At 43.3% G+C, this 22,024-nt stretch overlaps 1 protein-coding gene across 10 annotated transcripts in view; it reads right to left on the bottom strand.

The window, feature by feature from the left end:
• The window catches only part of MIB2 (MIB E3 ubiquitin protein ligase 2), a 312,619-nt gene that overhangs the window by 123,981 nt on the left and 166,614 nt on the right, over positions 1-22,024 (bottom strand). For all 10 annotated transcript variants that reach the window (XM_078642419.1, XM_078642424.1, XM_078642421.1 and 7 more), the window contains 2 exons: positions 17,581-17,743; positions 16,861-16,994 (listed from right to left, as the gene is read on the bottom strand). In XM_078642419.1, the coding sequence (XP_078498545.1) occupies positions 16,861-16,994; positions 17,581-17,743 (297 nt within the window). The remainder of the gene's footprint in view (positions 1-16,860; positions 16,995-17,580; positions 17,744-22,024) is intronic.

Genomic DNA, 22,024 nt, shown 5'->3' with positions numbered 1-22,024 from the left:
CTTTGAGGCATTGGAGTACCTGATAATAAAGGGGCCCCGGGAATATGGCCTGGATCTAGAAAGATAGTAGTCCTGCCATCCTGGCAATTTGTCAGAGAGAAGTGGACTGCTTGGATACCATCCGTCTTGCTGACCTTCAGGGAGGGAAGGCTGATAGTAGCTTGAACTGAGTCTACCAGAAATACCAGAGACTGATTGAGAACCAGGACGACTTTGTTGGATTGATACTGAAGCCCAGGGACTCCAAAAGAGAAACCGCTATCTGAAGGTGTACTGTGAGAGTCTGTGGTCATTGGCCCAGGAGAAGGATGTCGTCCAGGTACACAATATGTGTGTCGGAACCACGCAGGCATTTACCATGCCTGCCTGATCTCAGAGCCCGGGGAATACGATTTATTAGGGAATCAGCCATTACGTCGCAGCTCAAACCACGCTGTGCCTTAACAACGTGATCCGAACCACAAATGCGTCTTTGCAACACATTCCTTTACCATGCATGTTGTTACAACAACTTGCTTTAGGGGAAGTGCTGGACTTTGGAAGAGTATAATTTACTATTCTAAATTCAGTCTGCGCAACACTATGGAAAATGTGGGATTTCAAGTCCAACATCAGTCCAACAACGCTTTTCTTAAGGCAAGTTCTTGTAACGACTTGCGTGCTAAAGGAATGCACTGTAAAGATGCATTCATGGTTAGGACCACATTGTTAAGGCACAGCGTGGTTTGAGCCACAATGTAAAGGCTGCTTCCCCAATAAACTGTATGCCCCGGGCTCTTTGGTATTAGACCATGGGGTGCATGACCTTGGTGAAGCACCAAGAGGCGGACGGCAGCCTGAAAGGTTGGGTCGAGAATTCGAAAGTCTCCCCTTGCCACTGGAATTGAAAGAAATGGCAGGAAAATAGGGGACGGTGAGGTATGCGTCCTTGAGATTGAGATGCACTATCCAGTGGGTGAGTTGAAGCAGATCCTTGAGAACATGGATGCCCTCCATCTTGAAGTGTTGAAACACTAGAAACTCGTTGAATTCCTTCAAGTTTATTACTGGACGTTGGCCGCCGTCCCCCTTTTATACTAGGAATAGATTGCTTAAGAAGCCTTTGGATGGTTGTATGTCGGAACAACGAGTTCCCCAACCACGACTTCCCTAACAACGAGGTCGCAACCACGACCTCGTCTAAACCACGATTTATTTTTACCACGCATTCCTTTACCACGTTTTTTCATTGTAAACGAATGCGTGTTAAAAAAAATGCTTTGCAACTAGTACCTCAATCCCCACACCCCTTTAAAACGAATTCCTTACACTCTAAAAATAAACACGTTCACCCAAACACACTAAACTAATTCTCCGACACCCTAAAATCTAACACGATCACCCACACAAATTAAATAAATCCCAAAGCCTCCTTACCCCTGTATATTAACACCCCGTCCTCAAAAAAACAAATTCCTCTGCTCTTTAAATATACACGATTACCTTCAAACCCCAATATGAGAACCCAACCTCTCTTACCTTTTTCCCTGCGGCGCTCCTCTGAACTCCTGATGGGAGGAAAGGTCATTAGACATATTTTTGTAGCAGCTGTCGGGTTTTGTTTTGTACATTATTATGAGCAGCCATGTTGGTCGGATGTAGCAGGGTGATCTTTTCCCTCCGGCCCGAAGGATGCTAAGTGGGGTGAGTTTATTTTCTGCTGTCTGCTTTGGACGGGGACATTAGCTTGATGAGACGATGAACTGCAGTTGGGCTCAAAGTCGGTTAAAGTAGTAGGCTTCACATGAGGCAGTAGTTCGCCAAAAACACGAAGGGCTCAAACGAGATCAGTTACGTTGCTTCCTGAACAACGACGCAAGCCGAACTCCACCCTGCCAGAACACTAGACCGAATCAGCCTCAACCACGCACATGCGTGGTTAAGGCTGAGTCGTTGTTCAGGCAAGTCGTTGTTTGGCTTGCGTGACTCCGGAACTCGTTGTTCCGGAGTCGTTGTTCAGGATGTTTCCCCTTTGGATATCAGGTCCATCACCTCTGCAACCACCAACGTGGCATCTGCTGCTGAGAATACCAGCAGGATAGGGGGAGCCAATTGGGAAGTTGAGCTGTATAATTCTACACGGAATCCCTGCATGGTGTGAAGGACCGATGAGTCTGAGGTAAGAATTGCCCAGTTGTGAATAAATGTTTTCAGTTGGCCACAACAGGCGTTGATGACCCAGAAACACATTTACACACACCTTGAGAGGATCCGTGGCTGCTGCCAAACCTGAAACCACCTCTGGAACCGGCACCCTCTGATGGGGTAGATACTGCCGAAGTGGGAGGAATCCTGCCATTGTCCCAGACCACCATCATAGCCACTGCTGGGAGCTTGCATCTTGGTGCGGCCGGTCGAGTCCCCCAGTGAAGCCCCGGGGAATAAAGATCGTTTTAATAGAGACCTGAGCCTTGTCCAGGTAAGTAAAGCTAGCCACAAATGTACCTAGTACCCGGATAACAGGGGAGAGGAGTTGGCCTAACGGCTAGGGCGCTCGACCTCGGACCTGGAGGAACTGGGTTCGAGTCTCTGTAACGACGCCAAAAAAAACCTCCTGTGATTCTGGGCAAATCACTTAATCTCCCCGTGCCTAAAATAAAAGTAACTGGAAAACGTAAAAATGTAACGTAACTGGAAAAATATGTAAAGGGCTCTGATACCTGATTCGGTTCGGGTCTAGTTCGCGCTATATAAAACTCTGCAAAAAAAATAAAAAAAATAACAGGGTTTCCAAAAAGCCCTCCTTGAGCTACTGGGCCTGCCTCAGAGGTGGTGAGTTGCCCCAGTTTGGGGTCAATTTTTATAAGTAGTGATCTGCTCCTCTCAGTCAAAAAAGCACAGTTCGCGCTGCCGAAAAAATTATAGCCCTCTGAGTCCACCCTGATAGCACGTCTGGGGATATTAGGGTACCGACGCCTTGGCGTCCTCCGCAATATCCAAGATTTGTGTCAGTGGGCTGGAGAGGTTCAGGAGTTTATCCTGGCAAGCCTACCAGGACCAATCAAGGTCCTTTTGGGATCTTTAATGTACTTGGCCAAGAAGGTGGCCATACGGGCATCAATTTCGGGTGTCAAAGCCACCTTATCGCCCAGAGACGGGAGGGGGCAGTCTGCACGCAGGCGGCTACGGACTTCCTTGTCAAAGGTTTACGTACTCTCCCTGCTACATAGACCGCAACCTTGTTGGCGGGAAACCACTCCACAGATAAGGGGTGCAGTAGTTCATCAGGGTCCAGTACATCTGATGGGGTGTCCTGGGGGGTAGTTCTCCCCAGTATCTCATCACTGGGCGGCATAGGGGTAGGAGAGGGACGCCATGGCCCAGAGCCTGTATCACGGTCCCCATGGGAGCCAGAGGAGGAGTCAATCCTGTCTAGGGGAGTAGGTGATCTAGGAGAGGGGGCCTGTATCTCTAGTTGGGGTTTTGACATCGAAAACCTGGTCCCGGTTGCGCTTTGTATCGGGTGCTGGGCAGGTAGGAAGCCCCAAAGGTAATGGGAGCGAGGTGCTCAAAATGTCATTCCTCGAAGGGAGGGGTTTAAAGTAGCGTTTCACCATGCTCAATAGTTTCTGCTCTAGGGGTAGAGGTGCCCATCACCTCACAGTAGTGATCATCTACGGGGAGGTACATCATGCTATCCTCATCCATATAGTACTCTGACATCACTCATGGTGCTTAGTGAGTACTAATTATCTTATTGAAGTCACACAATGTAAGTATAGGGCTCTGATTAACCAGGCTATATGTGTGAGGGCAATGTCAATTTGGGGATCTCCCAAGTGATCTGTGAGGCCTGTGAGGCCAGCAAGACACAGAGGTATGCCCTGAGACACCACGCATACCTTAAGAATCTGTTGGGTATAAGGGACGCCTGGGACAGTGTCCGAGAGAGCAAGCAGTCGTTTTACTATATGCAGCACGATCATGCTAAACTGCGCACTTATAGATATACAAACCCCCAGGAGGTGTCAGGGATCCAGGCGTGCGAGACATAAGCACCAAAAACTCCCAGCCGGCCGCGCTCTCGCTCAATGAGTGGGCTGGTCGTAAGAGGCAACGTGTGAGACGCACGTCTGCCAATCACGCAGTGCCCTCCTGAGACCGAAGGACCACACTGTGCATGTCCCTCGCACTGCAGCACCAATTAAATGAGAAAGCAGCCACAGAGGAGCAACAAGAGTTTCTGCGGCTGCCCTAGAATGGAAACAGAAAGTTGACAGCAGAAATATTACATACAGTTGACAATATCAGTAAAACACACTGTAATGTGGGACAGAGCCCAAGGGTACTTATTGTGGCTGCTGGAGCAGCGAAGATAGAGGAGGCAGCGAAAGGGACATTGAACTATAAATGGGTCCCTGGTTTGGACAGTTTACTGTTTGACTTTTCCCATGGTTTCATGGGAAATGAAGTCAGTTATATAGTTCAGAAATGGCTGGTGAAAAATAAAGTGAAGAAAGTTAAGGCTAATCCTCACCTCCGGTCAGGACACAGAATTAAAGAATTTTGTTTTCTTAAATAGATGACAATGTAGGTGAAATCAATCTGGTAAGTATTCCAGAGAGCAATGTCAGCATTAATGGTGAACCTATAAAGATGTATACTTACTAATGTTCCCCATTTACCTTTATAAATCACACAGATTACAATTCCATCTCTAAAAAAACTGATGCAGTTTTAGAGGATCCTGATATAAATCCAAACGGATATCACAGAGATCCAATTCTATTAGTACGAATTATCAAAACTCACATAGCATTTAAAGATAAATCGAAAGTGGGTAAAGTATTCGTGGTAAAAAAAGTATCAAATGTATTGTGAAGGCAACATCAAAGTGATTTGGGAGATCACTTAAAGTTCTAATAATTCAGTGCAAGTGTTAATAATCAACAGATCCTAAACAGGAGACTAGATTAGTGAAGAGTTGCCTGAAATGTTTATTGATAAACTATGTTTATTGAAAGAACCCTTACAAATGGACCGCTTTACTAAACTTGGTATAATTTAAGCTATTGACAGCTCAGACTGGCTCGCCCCAGTGGTGGTAGTCCAAAACAGGGTAACAATATAAGGCTTTGTGATTACTTGCGAGACTTCAATGCTAACATATGTGTGGAAAGACATCCCTTATCATACATAAATAAGATGTTAAGGACAACAGATCAGGCTTCATGCTTCAGTGCCATAGATTTATTACTGACCCTGCAATTTATTTGGTAAAGCTCATCAGTTGGAGCAACAAACCAGTCTTATTTCTTGATTTGTCTGGTTTAATTTATTATACCATTCATTGTTTTCGTTTTACTTTTTCATTTGCTTAAAAAATTCAATTATGTGAGAAAGACAATACATTTACACGATGGAATATGCTACTTACCAGTATGCATCTGTTCTTGGCATAGAGGGCTGCAGAGTGGTACATTTATGAATAGATCGCCATCTGGTGTTGGGCTCGGATGATTGCACTTTGTTTTTCTTCTGGAGAAGTCTTTGTCGTCATAGGTGACTCCTCCTCTCGGTGTTAGTGCGCATGGGCATCGGCTCCATCCTTAGATTGTTTTGCCATAGTAGGGTTAGATGGAGTAGTGTAGTATAGTACATAAAGATATGCCCATGTAAATGTATCTAAATAAGATAATGTTGGGACAGACACAGGTTTCCGGGGAGGCAGGGAGGGCATGTACCACTCTGCAGCCCTCTATGCCAAGAACAGATGCATACTGGTAAGTAGCATATTCCGTTCGAGGCATATGGGCTGCAGATGGTACATTTATGAATAGATTGTAAAGCAGTTACCTCCCTAGCGGTGGTCACCAGTGTCTGTCGCAACTGTTTGAAATAGAGTTTTTAATACAGCTTGGCCCACTCTGGCTTGTTGTGCAGCCTGTACATCAACACAGTAGTGCTTTGTGAATGTATGTGGTGTAGACCAAGTTGCTGCTCTACATATGTCATCTAGGGGAATGTTCCCTAAGAATGCCATAGATGCTCCTAGTTTTTGTGTAGAATGAGCTCTAGGAGGAACAGTTAATGTTCTCTTTGCTTTAATGTAACATATTTGTATACATCTTACAATCCATCTTGCGATGCCTGCTTTAGAGATAGGATTGCCCTTATGTGTTGGGGAAAATGCTACAAATAGTTGTTTAGTTTTCCTGAAGTCTTGTGTTCTTTCTATGTAGTACAAAATGGCTCTTTTAACATCTAGTGTATGTAGAGCCCTTTCTGCCACCGTCTGTGGCTTTGGAAAGAAGACTGGTAGTTCCACTGGCTGATTGATGTGGAATGCTGAAATTACTTTAGGCAAGAACTTTGGGTTTGTTCTAAGAACCACTTTATTCTGGTGTAACTGTAGGAATGGTTCTTGTATTGTCAATGCCTGTAATTCACTTACTCTTCTGAGTGAGGTAATGGCTATAAGGAAGGCCACCTTCCATGTAAGGAATTGTATTTCGCACCTATGCATAGGTTCGAAGGGTGGCCCCATTAGTCTGGTGAGTACTACGTTGAGGTTCCAGACTGGGGAAGGTGGTAATCTTGGTGGAATGACTCTTTTAAGACCTTCCATGAATGCTTTTATCGCTGGTACTCTGAACAGTGATATGCGCTGCCTGTTTTGTAGGTATGCTGCTATAGCTGCTAGATGTACTCTGATAGATGTGTACGCTAGATTACATTGCTGTAAGTGTAATAAGTAGCAAATAATCTCCCTTGTTGATACGTCCAGAGGGTTGATATTGTTATTAGTACAGTGTATAGCAAACCTCTTCCACTTAGCTGCATAGCATGCTCTGGTGGTTGGACGTCTCGCTTGTTTAATTATCTCCATGCAATTTGGGGGGAGATCTAAGTACCCAAATTCTAGGATTTCAGGAGCCAGATCGCTAAGTTCAATTGAGTTGGATCTGGGTGCATTATTTCTCCATGGTTCTGTGTAAGGTGCATGGGTAGAATTCGTAGCTTTTGATGTGGCACTTGTGAGAGTTGCAAGAGCGTGGTGAACCACGGCTGTCTTGCCCACGTGGGTGCTACTAGTATCATGGTCATTGAATGTTGTTGCAGTTTCCTGACCACTAATGGGATTAGTGGGAGAGGGGGAAAAGCGTATGCAAATTTGTTGGACCAATTTATCCATAACGCATTGCCCTGCGACAGGTGATGTGGGTACCTGGACGCGAAGCTTTGGCATTTTGCGTTCTGATGAGTGGCAAATAGGTCTATCTCAGGTTGTCCCCATCTTTGGAAGAATGGCTGCAGTATTTGTTGGTGCAGTTCCCATTCGTGTATTTGTTCCGACTGTCTGCTTAAGATGTCTGCTATCTGGTTTTGGACTCCTGGTAGGTGTTCGGCTAACAGATAGATGTTTTGAGGAATGGCCCATCTCCAAATTTCCTGTGCTAGTCTGGATAATTGGAGAGAGTGCGTCCCCCCCTGTTTTTGAATATAATACATTGCTGTCATGTTGTCTGTTCTGATCAGGACTGCTTTGTTGGTAACATGTATCTGGAAGGCTTTCAATGCTAGAAACACTGCCAGTAGTTCTAGATAGTTGATGTGCAGTGTTCTTTCCTGCACACTCCACCTTCCTTGTACTGTGTACTTGTCCATATGTGCTCCCCATCCGGTGAGTGATGCGTCTGCTGTTATTGTCACCTGTGGAATTGGCTCTAGGAACGACCGCCCCTTGGTAATGTTTGTTCTGTTCCACCACTTCAGAGAGCGGTGTGTGCGGTCGTCTACCAACACCAGATCCGTAATCTGCCCTTGAGCCTGATTCCACTGTGTCGCTAAGCATTCTTGTAGCGGACGCATTTGTAGTTTGGCATACGGTATTAGCAGTATGCAGGATGACATCATGCCTAATAGCTGCATGAACACTCTTGCTGTTAGTGAGTGTTGTGGCTGAAATCTCTGAATGATTGTAAGCATTGTTTGGATCCTGACTGGGTTGGGGTACACTTTGGCTTTTTCTGTGTCTATAGTAGCCCCCAGATATTGTTGAACCTTGTTTGGTTGTAGGTGTGACTTTGTGTAGTTCACCGTGAACCCTAGCTGGTGTAGTAGCTGAATTGTCTTTTGTGTGTTTTGCAGACACTCCTCTTGCGACCTGGCTTTTATTAGCCAGTCGTCCAAGTATGGGAAGACATGAATTTGTTGTCTTCTTAGGTGAGCTGCTACCACTGCCAGGCATTTTGTGAACACCCTTGGTGCCGTTGTGACACCAAATGGAAGGACTTTGAACTGATAATGTTGTCCTTCTACCACAAACCTGAGGTATTTCCTGTGGGCTTTGTGAATAGGGATATGAAAGTAAGCGTCTTTTAGATCCAGTGTAGAAAGAAAGTCCCCTTTCTTCAGTAAAGGAAGTACTTGTTGGAGCGTGACCATGTGGAAATGTTCCGAATTTATGTATGCGTTGAGAGGTCTTAGGTCCAGTATTGGCCTTAGAGACCCGTCCTTTTTGGGAATTAGGAAGTATAGGGAGTATACTCCTGTTCCCTGTTGGTGCTGTGGAACCTTCTCTATGGCATGCTTTTCTAGCAGTGATATTACTTCTTGTTTTAATAGTGTCAGGTGATCTTGTTTCATTGGACGCTGTTTGGGGGGGGATGTTTGGTGGGGTAGCTGTGAGTTCTAGGCAATAACCATGTTGGATAATTTGTCTTACCCACTTGTCTGATGTGATGTTTTCCCAGACAGGTAGGAACTGTGATAGGCGTCCCCCTACCGGTGTTATATGGTCTGGGGGAAGCTCTATGAAGTCACTGTTTTGGGGTTGGAGAGTTGCGGTTGTTGTTGTGTCCGCGACCTCTACCCTTGTTGTTGTTACCCCTGTATCCACCTCTAGAATTACCTCTGGGTGATGTAGGTGTAAAAGAGGTTTGCTGTTGGTTTGTACCTGTATTTTTGGATCCTCCTCTATAGGTGGATCTACGAAAGGAACCTCTTTGTGTCGGCTGTTGCAATGCTCCCATTGATTTAGCCGTTTCTGTATCCTTCTTCATCTTTTCTAGGGCCTCATCTGTCCCTGTGCCGAAAAGTGTTTTCCCATCAAAAGGTTGGTTCAGTAACGATGTTTGTACCTCTTGTTTGAACCCTGATACTCTGAGCCATGCATGCCTCCTTAACATGATGCTTGTGTTTGTCGACCTTGCCGCAGTTTCTGCCGCGTCTAGGGCGCACTTTATTGAAGTGTTAGTAATTAACTTCCCTTCTTGTATAAGTTGATCTGCCCTCTTTTGATGTTCTTTAGGGAGATGTGTGATGAGTTTTTCTAACTCATCATAATGCGCTCTGTCATACCTTGCAAGTAGTGCTTGCGTATTAGCTATGCGCCAACTGTTTGCCGCTTGAGATGCTACTCTCTTGCCAGAGGCATCTATTAGTTTAGACTCTTTGTCAGGAGGTGGAGCTTCTCCTGTAGATAAAGAGTTAGCTCTCTTGCGAGCGTTTGTGACCACTAGTGAGTCTAGAGGAATTTGCCCCTTAATGTATATTGGGTCTTTTGGAGCTGCCCTATATTTTTTATCAATTCTTGGGTTCAATACCCTAGCCCTCACTGGGTCTTTGAATATCTCTGATGTATGACTGAGAAGGCCCTTAAGCATTGGTAGTGTTCCTGATGTTCTTTATGCAGTAGGTAGTGTTTCTAATAAGAAGTCCTGTACTTGAGGTTCTGTATGTAGGTCTACCTTATGAAATGTTGCTGCTCTAGTAATGAGTTGTGCAAACCCAGTATTGTCATCAGGAGGTGAAGGTTTTGAGGGATATGACTCAAGGTCGGTATCATTACCTGATCCCACATTATACTCTTCCCATGGGTCTGCCTCCTCTGGGATTGTGTCCTCATCATCCCCAGGGTGTCCCCCCTCCCCTGTGTCACTCTCTCCATCTGTTGTAGGTGTAGATGGGCGTGTGGGAGGAATATCTGGCCTATTGTGAGGAAGAGGCGAAGATGGTGTGTGAGGTTTGGGAGAAGGGGGAGGAGTTGTATTCGTCCCCATTGTTCTCTTCTTCGGATGAGTCTTGTCGTCCGAATGTTCATGTTTCCTCTTTTTAGGTAGTTCTGTGGCTACCTTGCCAGTCTTTGGGTCAATAAACAAAGTCTTTTGTTTAGGATCCGTTCCGTGTTCCTGTGTCGGTACCGCAGTTTTCGGTTCCGAAAGGTGTTTTTTCTTTGGAATGTCCATTTGTATTTTCGGTGCCGAAGTTTTGTTCGGATCCGATTTCTTCGGTATCGAAGATGTCCCCGGTGTCGAGGGTGTTTTCGGCGCCGAAGCGTGCTTCGGTGTCGACATGGACTGCTTCGACTTCGAGCTTTCCTTGACCTGGTGCTTCGGTGTCGATGTGGTCCGTTTATCGGAACCGGAACCACTATGATGGGGGACCGAGTGTTTCGGTTTCTGTTTCGTTGCCGGGCTCGAAGGCGGGGCGTTGGAAACTTTTTTCGGTTGTCTGACCGGGCTCGAGGGCGGGGTCGATACCGTGTGGGGTCTGTTTTTCGGTAAAGGGACGTCGTCACTCACGGTTTGTTGGACGTCGATTTCCTCGACGTCGGACTCGTCCGCTTCAGACCCCGCCTCGTCGGCCTCTTCTTCCTCGTCCTCTGGTTGCTGGTCCTCAAACAGCTCCGGGATTGCTTGTGACTGCATTCTCGATACCTCGTGTCTTCGGGCTCGATGGTTTCTAATCGTCGATTTTGACGAGAACGCTGCACAGGCCTCACAGTCCCTGGATTCGTGTTCAGGGGACAAGCAGAGGTTGCACACCTCGTGTAGGTCCTTGTGTGGGAACTTAGCACCACACGTTGGACATTTTTTGAATGGAGTCCTTTCCATGGACCCCGGGCTGGACTACGTCGAGTTTCTCGTAGTCGTCGTCCTTCGAACCGCGTCGGTATGGAGTGAAGTCGCGTTCGATAACGATACCGTCGATTTGGAAAGGAATACGCGCCGGTTATAACCTTCTTTGTTGAAGTCGGTCCGGAGCGCTTCGATCCTCATCCGAACCCGATGGCGGAAAAAAACAATCTAAGGATGGAGCCGATGCCCATGCGCACTAACACCGAGAGGAGGAGTCACCTATGACGACAAAGACTTCTCCAGAAGAAAAACAAAGTGCAATCATCCGAGCCCAACACCAGATGGCGATCTATTCATAAATGTACCATCTGCAGCCCATATGCCTCGAACACATATATATTTACTTAATGACATTTAAACAAAAAAACAATAATTCATTCAATGCACATACAAATAATCAATTATACTACAAAAAATCAATCTTTGCGTGATGTTTCCAAGAAGATAAAGTCACTTGCAGAAAGGAAATAGAACAATTAAACTGAAACAAGTGTATTTAACTATACAAGTTCCTCAATGTTCTGATTAATACACCAATTAGTTAGTTCCTTCCTGCTTTTGCCGACGCGTTTCGAACTTGCTATTTCAGTTTGCGAGTTCTCATCAGGGCTTTATCGCTTGTTTGGTCTTTTTTTTGCTTTATAGCGAGTATCCAAGGTTCATATTTTTCTTTCTTTTGATCAAAAGATGATTTCTGTGGGGTGTAAGTATATCAGTTTCAATGCTTTTCGCCACTCCTTGCACGTGCTCTTCGCTGTCTGACCCAAATGGCCAGGCCGGCAGCGTTCCTGTCTGCCTCCCTTGTTCTCAGCGCTCGGTGTGCTCTCTCTGGCTCCCCTTTAGTTGGAATGCCTTTCGTGATACTTCCCCCTCCGTGTTCGCAATTCCTAATCACAAGGGAGGCAGACAGGAACGCTGCCGGCCTGGCCATTTGGGTCAGACAGCGAAGAGCACGCGCAAGGAGTGGCGAAAAGCATTAAAACTGATATAGTTACACCCCACAGAAATCATCTTTTGATCAAAAGAAAGAAAAATATGAACCTTGGATACTCGCTATAAAGCAAAAAAAAGACCAAACAAGCGATAAAGCCCTGATGAGAACTCGCAAAATGAAATAGCAAGTTCGAAACGCGTCGGCAAAAGCAGGAAGGAACTAACTAATTGGTGTATTAATCAGAACATTGAGGAACTTGTATAGTTAAATACACTTGTTTCAGTTTATTTGTTTCTATTTCCTTTCTGCAAGTGACTTTATCTTCTTGGAAACATCACGCAAAGATTGATTTTTTGTAGTATAATTGATTATTTGTATGTGCATTGAATGAATTATTGTTTTTTTGTTTAAATGTCATTAAGTAAATATATATGTATCGTGTAAATGTATTGTCTTTCTCACATAATTGAATTTTTTAAGCAAATGAAAAAGTAAAAAGAAAACAATGAATGGTATAAATAAATTAAACCAGACAAATCAAGAAATAAGACTGGTTTGTTGCTCCAACTGATGAGCTTTACCAAATAAATTGCAGGGTCAGCACCTTTCTTCTTAAAACATAGTATATGGTCCGGCCGGCCTTGCGTCCCAGGACCTATCTCCCCATTATTTCAATAGATTTATTACTGGCATAGCATCAGGTGGAGCTCCAGCCTGATTTCAGGCCATTGAGAGCCTTCACAAAACCTGCAGGGTGATTTATGTTTTACAGAATGTTGATTGGGCTTGCCTCTGCAGTAGTGGTGTTTCAAGAAAGTTATGCTGGATATTCTATCTGGTATTTCAGGGACGATATTATAGTGTATGGGTCAACTATTGCAGAGCACAATTACATTTTAAGGTTGGTGTTGTGGAGATTAAGGAATGCGGGCTGACTCTAAAAAAAAGATAAGTGTCAGATTACGGTGAGCTCCGTAGACTATTTGGGGCACACTATTTCAAAAGAAAATTTCAAACCGAAATTAAGTTTGTGGGATGCCTTAAAGAAAGCTTCTCATCCAACCAACAAACAGAAACTTAAGCCTTTCTTAGGTTTAGTGGAGTACGTATTCAAATATGTAAACAAAATTTTCAGGGATAACATAATTTGAGAGCGATAATAAAGAAAGGGGATTTTCTCTGGGATGAAGAATGGCAAAATTCTTTTGAAAACCAAAATGCCATTACTAATGCCCCACCACTAGGAAATTTTGATTCCAGCAGAAAAACAGTTGTAACTACGGATGCAAGCAATAAAGGTTTAGGTGCAACCTTATCTCAATTGGTGGAGGGTAAGGAAATATTTGTAGCATTTGCCTCACTCACGCTATCTAAATCTGAAAAGTACTATTTGGTTGCTGAAAAAGAGGCACTGTAGTGTGTGTTGGCAATTTGCTATTTATATTTTTTTCCTATGGGGTGTGCAATTCAAAGTTCGCACAAATCATAAACCATTAACCTACATGCTTACAAATAAGGGGGCAGAAAACAGTACCTCACATATTTCGAAATGGGTTATTGGTTTAGAATGGATCTGTTTTAGGGTTGAGTATGTCCCAGAATGCATTTTAGCAGCAGATTTCCTTTTAAGAGTGCCTTTAGAAGTGGAAGATATTCATGAGTTAAATTAATACCCCGTGCTCGAAGTAAATATTCCAGCTATATCTAGTGACGAATGGAAAGAAATTAGCACAAAAGAGACCATATTAAGCCAGCTAGAAAACGTTATTGTACAAGGTTGGCCTACCAAGTGTAGTACACTTAGTGAAGATTTGAAAAGTTATAAGTTTACCCCCAACATAGTTAAGAAATAATATTATTGATCTAACACATGAAGGTCACCTAGGTAGAAGCTTGACTAAATCTAGACTTAGAAACCATTACTGGTTCCCTAAAATGGATGCCATAGTAGAATCTAAAGTGAAAGATTATTTCCGCTGTGCATGCAGAGACACATTTAAATTAAACTGAAGTAAACCCTTATCTCATGTTCACATCCCACAGATGTGTGAAAGATACCTTTAGTCATTACAGGACCCATTAATAAAAATGTGTCCTATGAGATTCATGTTTGTATTGGTTGACTATCATTCACAATGACTAAAATGGTAAATGATACCACAACAGAAGTGCTAACTGGTTTTCTTGAAGACTTGTTTTCCTTGAAGGGTATTCCTGCTGTATTGGTTACAGATAAAGGGGTGCAATTTAAGTCACAGGATACAAGAGGGATGTTGTCTAATCTTTCAAATGTAACCGGAAAACTGCATTGTATTGTACAACGGCTATTAAGGGGCAATTAGATAATGAAAGATAGCAACCAACATGCTTGTGTAAATGGTCATCTGGGTGGTAGAGCTATCCAAGGTATGTTATACGCATTTCAGACTACTCCCAACCTTATCACAGGTGCGTCACCTTTTGTCTTACTTAGAGGCAGGTCACCTTGCGTAAAACTCTGCCTTCGTTGGTTGGGATGAGATGTTCCCATAAATGTAGATAAAACAGATATCAAAAACTATAAAGCATCAACAAAAGTGCAAAGAAAGGTCTGATAAGCAGCACAGTATGAAGGTGCAAGTTTGAGAGGAAGGAGATATGGGATTGGTTAAAAGGACTATGCTTCAGGATGAACGAGGAAGTACAATTTCCAAACCTAGGTGCACTACCAAGATTAAACACAACACTGTGATAATAGTCAGATGTGGAGCAAGGACAGACTGGTAAAATGCACAGACCACTTGGTTCACTATGATATGTTAGACAAGGAAAACCCACAGACAATATCCAACATTGGAAAAAAAACTTGTACGAAAAGATAGAGAATTACTGTGTTGGCAGATGGACTATTGTATGGTATAATGTTTATAATACATGTAATGTTCCTAATTCCTTATTGTTAGTAGATGTGCTATATTTTAACTCAGTGCATTCTAGTTCCCTCTTCCACATCCTGTAAAGGTATGTTCTGACCGTTTGGAATGCTCATGTTGTCAGGAGCATTTTTCTGTCAGTGAGAACCTAGAAGACATTGGCATAAAGAAGCTTTCTTACCTTGACATTTCTTCATTACAATATGCATGACCCATTTGTTTTACATCATGACATTTGACATAAATACATTAGTGATAGGCTTCTGTATCAGATAAGCAAGTGAAGTAAGCAAGTCAAGTTCAGGATACTATACTTATGGTCCATTATATACACTGATTACGGGCAAGTAACAGATTGTGTAGGTGAAGAAAGACAGTTGTGGCAATTATAGTCTCACAAAACGAGAATAAGAAAAGGTGGAGAGAGATTTACAGAGAAGTGGAAGAATAAAGGAATAAAGGTGAATACGGTACCACCATTGTTGAATCTCAGTTAGGATGGATAAAACAGCTTATTGAGATCTCTCACTTGAATAGAGATTAAGAACGAACTCTCAAATCCCGAGATCGATTACATCTGGAGTGTCCTCAAGGCTAACACACCCAAAGCTCATGGTTTAGGATGACACAACGCCAGGTTCTTAAATAGGTATATGCAAGCGACCAGCAATATTAATCTAGAGCACCAGATAAAGCCAAATAGAGCCTCCTCCTGAGAAATGCCAATTAGATTTTCACAGCAGGTTTGTTAACCCAAAAGAGACTTTACTTTGGATACTAAATGCACAGTTTTCTCCTTCCCGGTCAGATATAATGGTCACAAATGTTAGCAAGCAGCTCGCTGCCAGCCAAGGAAGTTATTTTGAAAATTAATGATACAGGAATAACAATATGAGATCATTTTTAACCAAGAACATGCCTTGGGGTCTGCAGTGAAAAATAGTTTACTGCATGTGTTCCTTCAGCTACTACAGGAAACTCACATGTAGAGATGTGATGCGACTCAAGTTGCAAGCCGCCTCGTTTTTTTCACCTCTTAGTCATGAGCATTAGTTGGGAAATGAGAGTTGATCAAGAATGACAAGGAATGCTCTCACACTCGGCTGGTCTCTGTATGGAGGCTGGTTGAAGTACCAGAGCGTTAGCTCAATAGTGAGATGAAAAGATGACTGTGATGAACAGCGGGAGACAAGCCTCTTGGAACACAAGAGACTTATCGGCAGCCCAGTAAACCAATAGGCCTATAGGGCTGAAGCACAGTAGGTCATATTAGGGAAGTATTACTCAGTCACTGGTACTACAGTCCATTCAGATAGAAGTCTGACCTGTCACTAACATTTTCCACCCACATCACAGATCTTTTGTAAACTCTCTTGATTTTATCCACCTTAAAGAGCAAACCAACTATGTAAAATAGATTTATACCCATTAATTGTATTAAAATGCTTAAGGTAAAATATCTGACACCCAGGCAGTTTAACTATCAGAGCATAACTTTATCGCTCCGATTTAGAGTAACGGCTCAAAATACGGTTCCAATTCACACAGACTACCAATCAGATAGAAAATGCTGCAAGCATGTTTCAAATGTTACACAATACAAGCAAAGTTTGTACAGTAGACTTAAGGACAGCACTAAAAGTCTCTGGAATTGATACAACATATGAGGAGCAGTGAAGACCAGCATATGGGTACTGAAATCTTTAACAAAGACACCTGGAACTGTACAAAATTAGACCAAAGACTACTGGGAATGTAGTTCAGTGCGTTCAACACCTGCAACACAGATTTATGTGTAACATACGGGTGCCAGGTTCAAATCCCAGAAGTACCCACTCATCCTTTGAAAGCAGTTCAGTCAGGTAGTATGATCACCTACGAAAAGGCTCCTGGAAAGAGCTGGTTTCATATGTGGTGGGTTCTTTAGAGAATGGTTAACACAATTATTTACAGTCTATATTTGCCTGGAGTGGAAACGCCAGGGAAAGATCTAATAAGGCGGAACACTGACAAAAAAAGAAGAAATGCTTATTACTGCAAGGCCTACACTTTAGAGATGCAGCTGCTGCTCCCATCCTGTAGAGGGTGGGGCTTTTTCTAATGAGACACTTGCCTTGTCCGGGTATTTTTGGACCAGCTCGCGAACCTTTGCAACATTGCCCTGAGCTGCCTCAATCACCAGGTGCCCTGGATTGTCTGCTTCGGTTTTCTGAGCCAGGAGCTTCTCCAAGACGGACATCAGGGTGCCTGAGAAAATAGAAGAAAAGGAAAGGAGCATAAGGGGTGGAAGACCCTTCAAGGTATGACAAAGAAAGAATACTGCAGAGCAGTAGGACCCTGGAGCAGGGCTGGAGGGGGAGATGATAGAAAACAGAGTTATGAGGAAGGTGGGACCACTTGTACTATCAGTGCGGTTAAAAAATGTGTCACAATTTGAGTCCAGAAACATATTTTGAGAAACTACACTAATAGTCTGTTTGCAAAATAAAGAACTGGAGAGAGTCGTAGTCCAACCTACCTAATATTAATTTGGTAGATCAGAAATTGCAACTCACTCTGATTGATCAGATTCACAGGAATGGTGGACTGCAAAGGTCAGAAAACCACCATGCCTGCGATTACTCTCAAATAATGAAAAGTTTTTTTTTTTTAAGAAGCCCGATTTAAATAAAGAAAACCTGGCTACTTAAAAAAAAAGTCTCAGTTATCCTCATCAGTCACATTAGTTGTCAAAGGTCTGTGCATTTACGGTATGGCTGCACTTGGCTTCCAACACCAAAAACCCACAGCAGGTAGGCATTTCTAGCAAAGGCAAGTAGCACTGTGGTCTTACTTTTCGGCTCCTGTGCACTCTCTGTGGTCATAAGGTTAGCATCCTCGTCACGCCGATATGAAGTCAGGCAGGCCGGGTTGAAGGTCCAGGACTGACCGTCGACAGACACTCTCATATCACCGTCTCCGAACACCTTGACTACTTTGCCTATGTGTCCAAGGGCCTATGGATAGAGGAGGAAACAAGCCAAGTGAGAAAAGATGCCTCACCCACAACTTCTCTATAAAGTTCATCAGAAAAGTGTCTAGAAGAAACAAGGCACTTCCCTTGTTCACATCAGTCCATAAATAAAACAAGAGTTCACACTAAAAGAGCAAGTCTTCCCCAATGGATAAGATATAGTGCAGAGACACAGATATTTAGCAGTGATACAGGCCTTCAAAATCATCTTATCTGCCCTTTCTAAAGTTATTCTATTATCAATAACAGTTGTATTGGCGCATTTTCCTATTTTTGAAGTTATAACTGTACATTCCTTAGAGACATACATGGAGAGAGAACCGATGTATTTAAAAGGCTGATACCAGGTTCCTCGCTTTATAGAATAATTTAGATTGTGCTATCATTAAAAAAGATGCATGTAGGACTAATGGTATCACTTTAGGAATTGGATATTGGATTGTGACATCCGCTTACACTGGACCTGAGATTGTAATCACTTTAGTAACTGGGCATGGTATTATGACACTTGAGGAAGTGGGCATGTGATTGTGACACTTGAGGAAGTGAGCTTGTGATTGTGACATTAGGCTAGAAGCTAGCCATGGGATTGCGATATCACACTGAGATATCAGTCACATAATTTTCTCTGGCAGGAAATAAAATTCTACTGCTTATGTGATTATTAGTACTTTAGTACAATTCATGCAAGTTTCTTATGAACATGCACTGTACAACTTCCCAAACTTGAGGCCCCACTAAAAACAAAAGAAAGTATGAAGTACTTCAAGAAATGGTCAGTCTTCAGGAAATGGACAGGGTGTGGCAGCATTCCACGAACCTACTTAAAACTGTGACATTGCTCCAGGTAGTGAACAAAAAAGTACACATTTTATATTTTCTACTGATAACACAAATTTGAAATATCATAGGTCTTTGTGACATTATCATTTCTCCTTTTCCCATTGAACTGACTAATTGTGATATCAAACAGAACACATACCTGACCTAAACAATTAGGTGCAGGTCTGTTCTGGAGTGCTAGATAGAGTTTCACATCCATCACCTGTAGTTAATTGTCCCCTTCCTAAAGCTTAGTGTCTAGTTCTGGGTGTCACATCAGCAGCATCTGAAGTGTTGCACTTCGTTATTGAGAATACACCTAGGTATTTTCTCTATTTCTCGATATACAATATTTGGCATCCACCCAAACTGTATGTTAGGGCCAAAGGTGGACCCTAACCTTGTAATCTAGGGTATATCATCTAAGACTTTTCCCAAAAAGTCCTTCGTCAAAGAGCAGTGCCAGAGAATATGAGGCCGAGTGCCCCTTTTGTCACAATTCCTCCAACATTTGTCTGATTCATAGCTTTTAAAGGAGTGCAGCCGTACTGGGGTGTAACGACATTTATATAGGCTTTAGGTTTGCTTCTGTTCCATAACAATTATACACTACAGGTATGTTGCATGAAGTTGGTCCACTCTCTCTCAGTCATTGAGATTAGCAGCTTCCTTTCAATTGAGCTTTGACAGTGTCACTTGGAGAGGTGTGGAGGGGTTATTTGCCATCAGCAGTATCTGGTAAAGTCTTGTGATCAGGTGCTTATTGTCTGAGTTCTGTAGTAGTGTCTCAAAGAGTTCAAGGCAAACACAAGGAGATGATGGATGGATCGCTGAAACGTTTCAGACAGTCACCCCCAGTCACAGATCTGGGATGAATCCATCATCATTCTTTAGCTCACTCCGCCACCTCAGTTTAGACCCAGCTATATGCAAATCATTCTTGACCCTGTGCCTCAACCCAGATCTGTGACTGGGTGTGAGTGTCTGAAAGGTTTCAGCGCTCCGTCCATCATCTCCTTGTGTTTGTTTTGTTCGCCCTAAGTTGGCAGGGTATGCCCAGACATGGGTCCCTTGCTCACTTTGCCACTGGGTTCAAGCTAGCCTGGATGATGAAGGATGTTACCCAGAAACCGGTCCCAGGGTGCTTATTTCCGGTTCAGGGAAGACCTGGCTTGGCAGTTCGGGCTGGACTGTTCCCATGAGGTACAGGGTCAAGACTGATTTGCATATAGCTGGGTCTGAACTGAGGTGGCTAAGTGAGCTAAAGAATGAGGATTCAACCCAGATCTGTAGCTGGGGTGAGTGTCTGAAAAGTTTCAGTGCTCTGTCCATCATCTCCTTGTGTTTGCTTTGTTCGCTCAAAGAGTTCAAGCCCACTGAGGCTTGACCTAGCTGTGCAGAGGCCTATGGCATAACTGACTCTAGTAAAAACCCCTCTGCTTCGTGTAAAGTGAAGTTTCATTTGATTTGTTCAATGGATGTAGTGCTGCAGCCCTGCTATAGATCCCCCCAGTCTCAGACATCTATTTGTCTTTCATGGCGGAAATGCTCTCTCTCTCTCGTCCTGGCTGAAAATCTGAGTTTCCTCACATCAGGAAAGAGTGAGGAGTAGCTCGTCAGATTCTTGTTAATGCTAACTGCATCCCAGAACCCCAGGGTTGCCCTACTACACCATAGTTAGTAGTAAAATCTGGGACACACAGTCCCCATGAAATTGGGGAATGGAAGCCTTGCCTCAGTCTTATCCTCAGTCTCCTTCCTCCTCGCAGAAAATGTTTGCAAATTATTGGGAAGTTTAAAGGTACTAAGATTGGAAATGCCTGTAAGAAAAAAAGGATTCTCTCAAAATACTTATATTTATGGACACTCTATGCCTCAGTCCAGAGCATGAATGTACATCTTGTTACCAGAGCCTATCAGCTGGGAACAGCCCTCTTCATGAGGGAATAACATTAAGACCTAAATATCTGATTAACTGCGCATTCTATCAGAAATACCCCAAGTTGCGAAGTTTATTAGGCGAAACAATAAGGTTTGAGGGATCAGACTTTGTCATGTTGATTTTGAAACCGGATGCTTTGCCAAATGACTCCAATTCAGCTAATATTTTCTAGAGAGATTAATTTGTCTTTGACAGGGAGACCAAGTCGTTGTCGTCAAAGAGTCCAAGCATGAAGTTATCAGGGTGAAGGTGGATACTTCTTATTGCGGGATTATTTCTATTGCTTTGTCCCCAGAGATCCAGTGCAGAGTGAACAAGAGATATCAGACCTACCCCCATTAACTACCTTCTGTGATACAAAGTAACTGACTAATATCTAACTCATGCAATGTTCATAAACTTATGCCAAAATAAGAAGGACCTCATTGGCCTGAACCCCCATCAATTGTATCAGAGGCATTGTCAGAATAAAGAGAGAACAACCTGGTCTCCTCCTTGAGCATATGCATTGCATCCATTTTATCACAAACTCGCAACCCTGCACCAAACCAGATTAGACAAGATGGATCAGTTCCATCCGAACTGTAATCAGTCTGGTCACCAAGACTTTCATGAAGGATTGTGCTTCAAATATTCCATAAATCAGCATTAATAAGGAGGAGTTATTGGTGGTGTCATAGCAACTCTGAAGAGCAAATCAGTGGACAAAGACTGAACTTAAACTTCACATGGGCAAGACGGAGGACCTGCATCTGCATTTATCCCTCCCACACACCCAGTCTAGGTCTTTGGCCAGCACAGAACATTACACCTATGTTTACAGACAAAAAAAGACTCATATGTTATTTCAGAGGTAGATGCAGAGAGAAAGGGAAGATTCTTCCAATTCTTCCCAACATCTTCTTGGACCTATGAGCAGCTGCCCTCCGACCAGTTCTACCCTGGACTACACTAACACTCACACTCTGACTTTCCACAGTACCTGTCCCACCTCCAGAAGGTCCAGGATAGGCAAGGTGGCCTTATCGCTGGCCTAGAGACGGACCACTCTGCCATTTTCTAGTGGACCCACACTAGACACCAAATGGAGAAATTATGAAATGTAATTGTTTGTTCAACATAACATGGCTACAAGCGACTGCTGCTGCACACCTCTGCTCCAAGGTCATCAGTTGCCAAAGCTCATCACTCTGTGTGCCCAACCCCTGCTTAGTAAATGTTCCTCTCTAAATTATTTGTACAAGGATGCAGATGCTTTATGGATGGAGCTTTTGCATAGTTATAGTATCTTTATAGTTGCACAAGGCCCTTTCCAAACACACAACTTAAAATGTGGCCCTAAATAGAGGCTGACCCACAACACGATAAGTTCTCTTCATCATTTCAAGTGATGCATTGCAGTGTGTAATATAACCTCTATATACCACATCCAAAAAGAAAAGTATTCAAAAGAGGAAAGGTGAAGTGGAATGAAAAGCTAATGCTTTAGGAGGGAAGGAA

This window comes from Lissotriton helveticus, chromosome 5_1 (genome assembly GCF_964261635.1).
Source record: "Lissotriton helveticus chromosome 5_1, aLisHel1.1, whole genome shotgun sequence".
In the NCBI taxonomy this organism is placed as follows: domain Eukaryota; kingdom Metazoa; phylum Chordata; class Amphibia; order Caudata; family Salamandridae; genus Lissotriton; species Lissotriton helveticus.
Note: the sequence above shows the minus strand (reverse complement) of the source record. Positions and strands in the feature narration are given on the sequence as shown.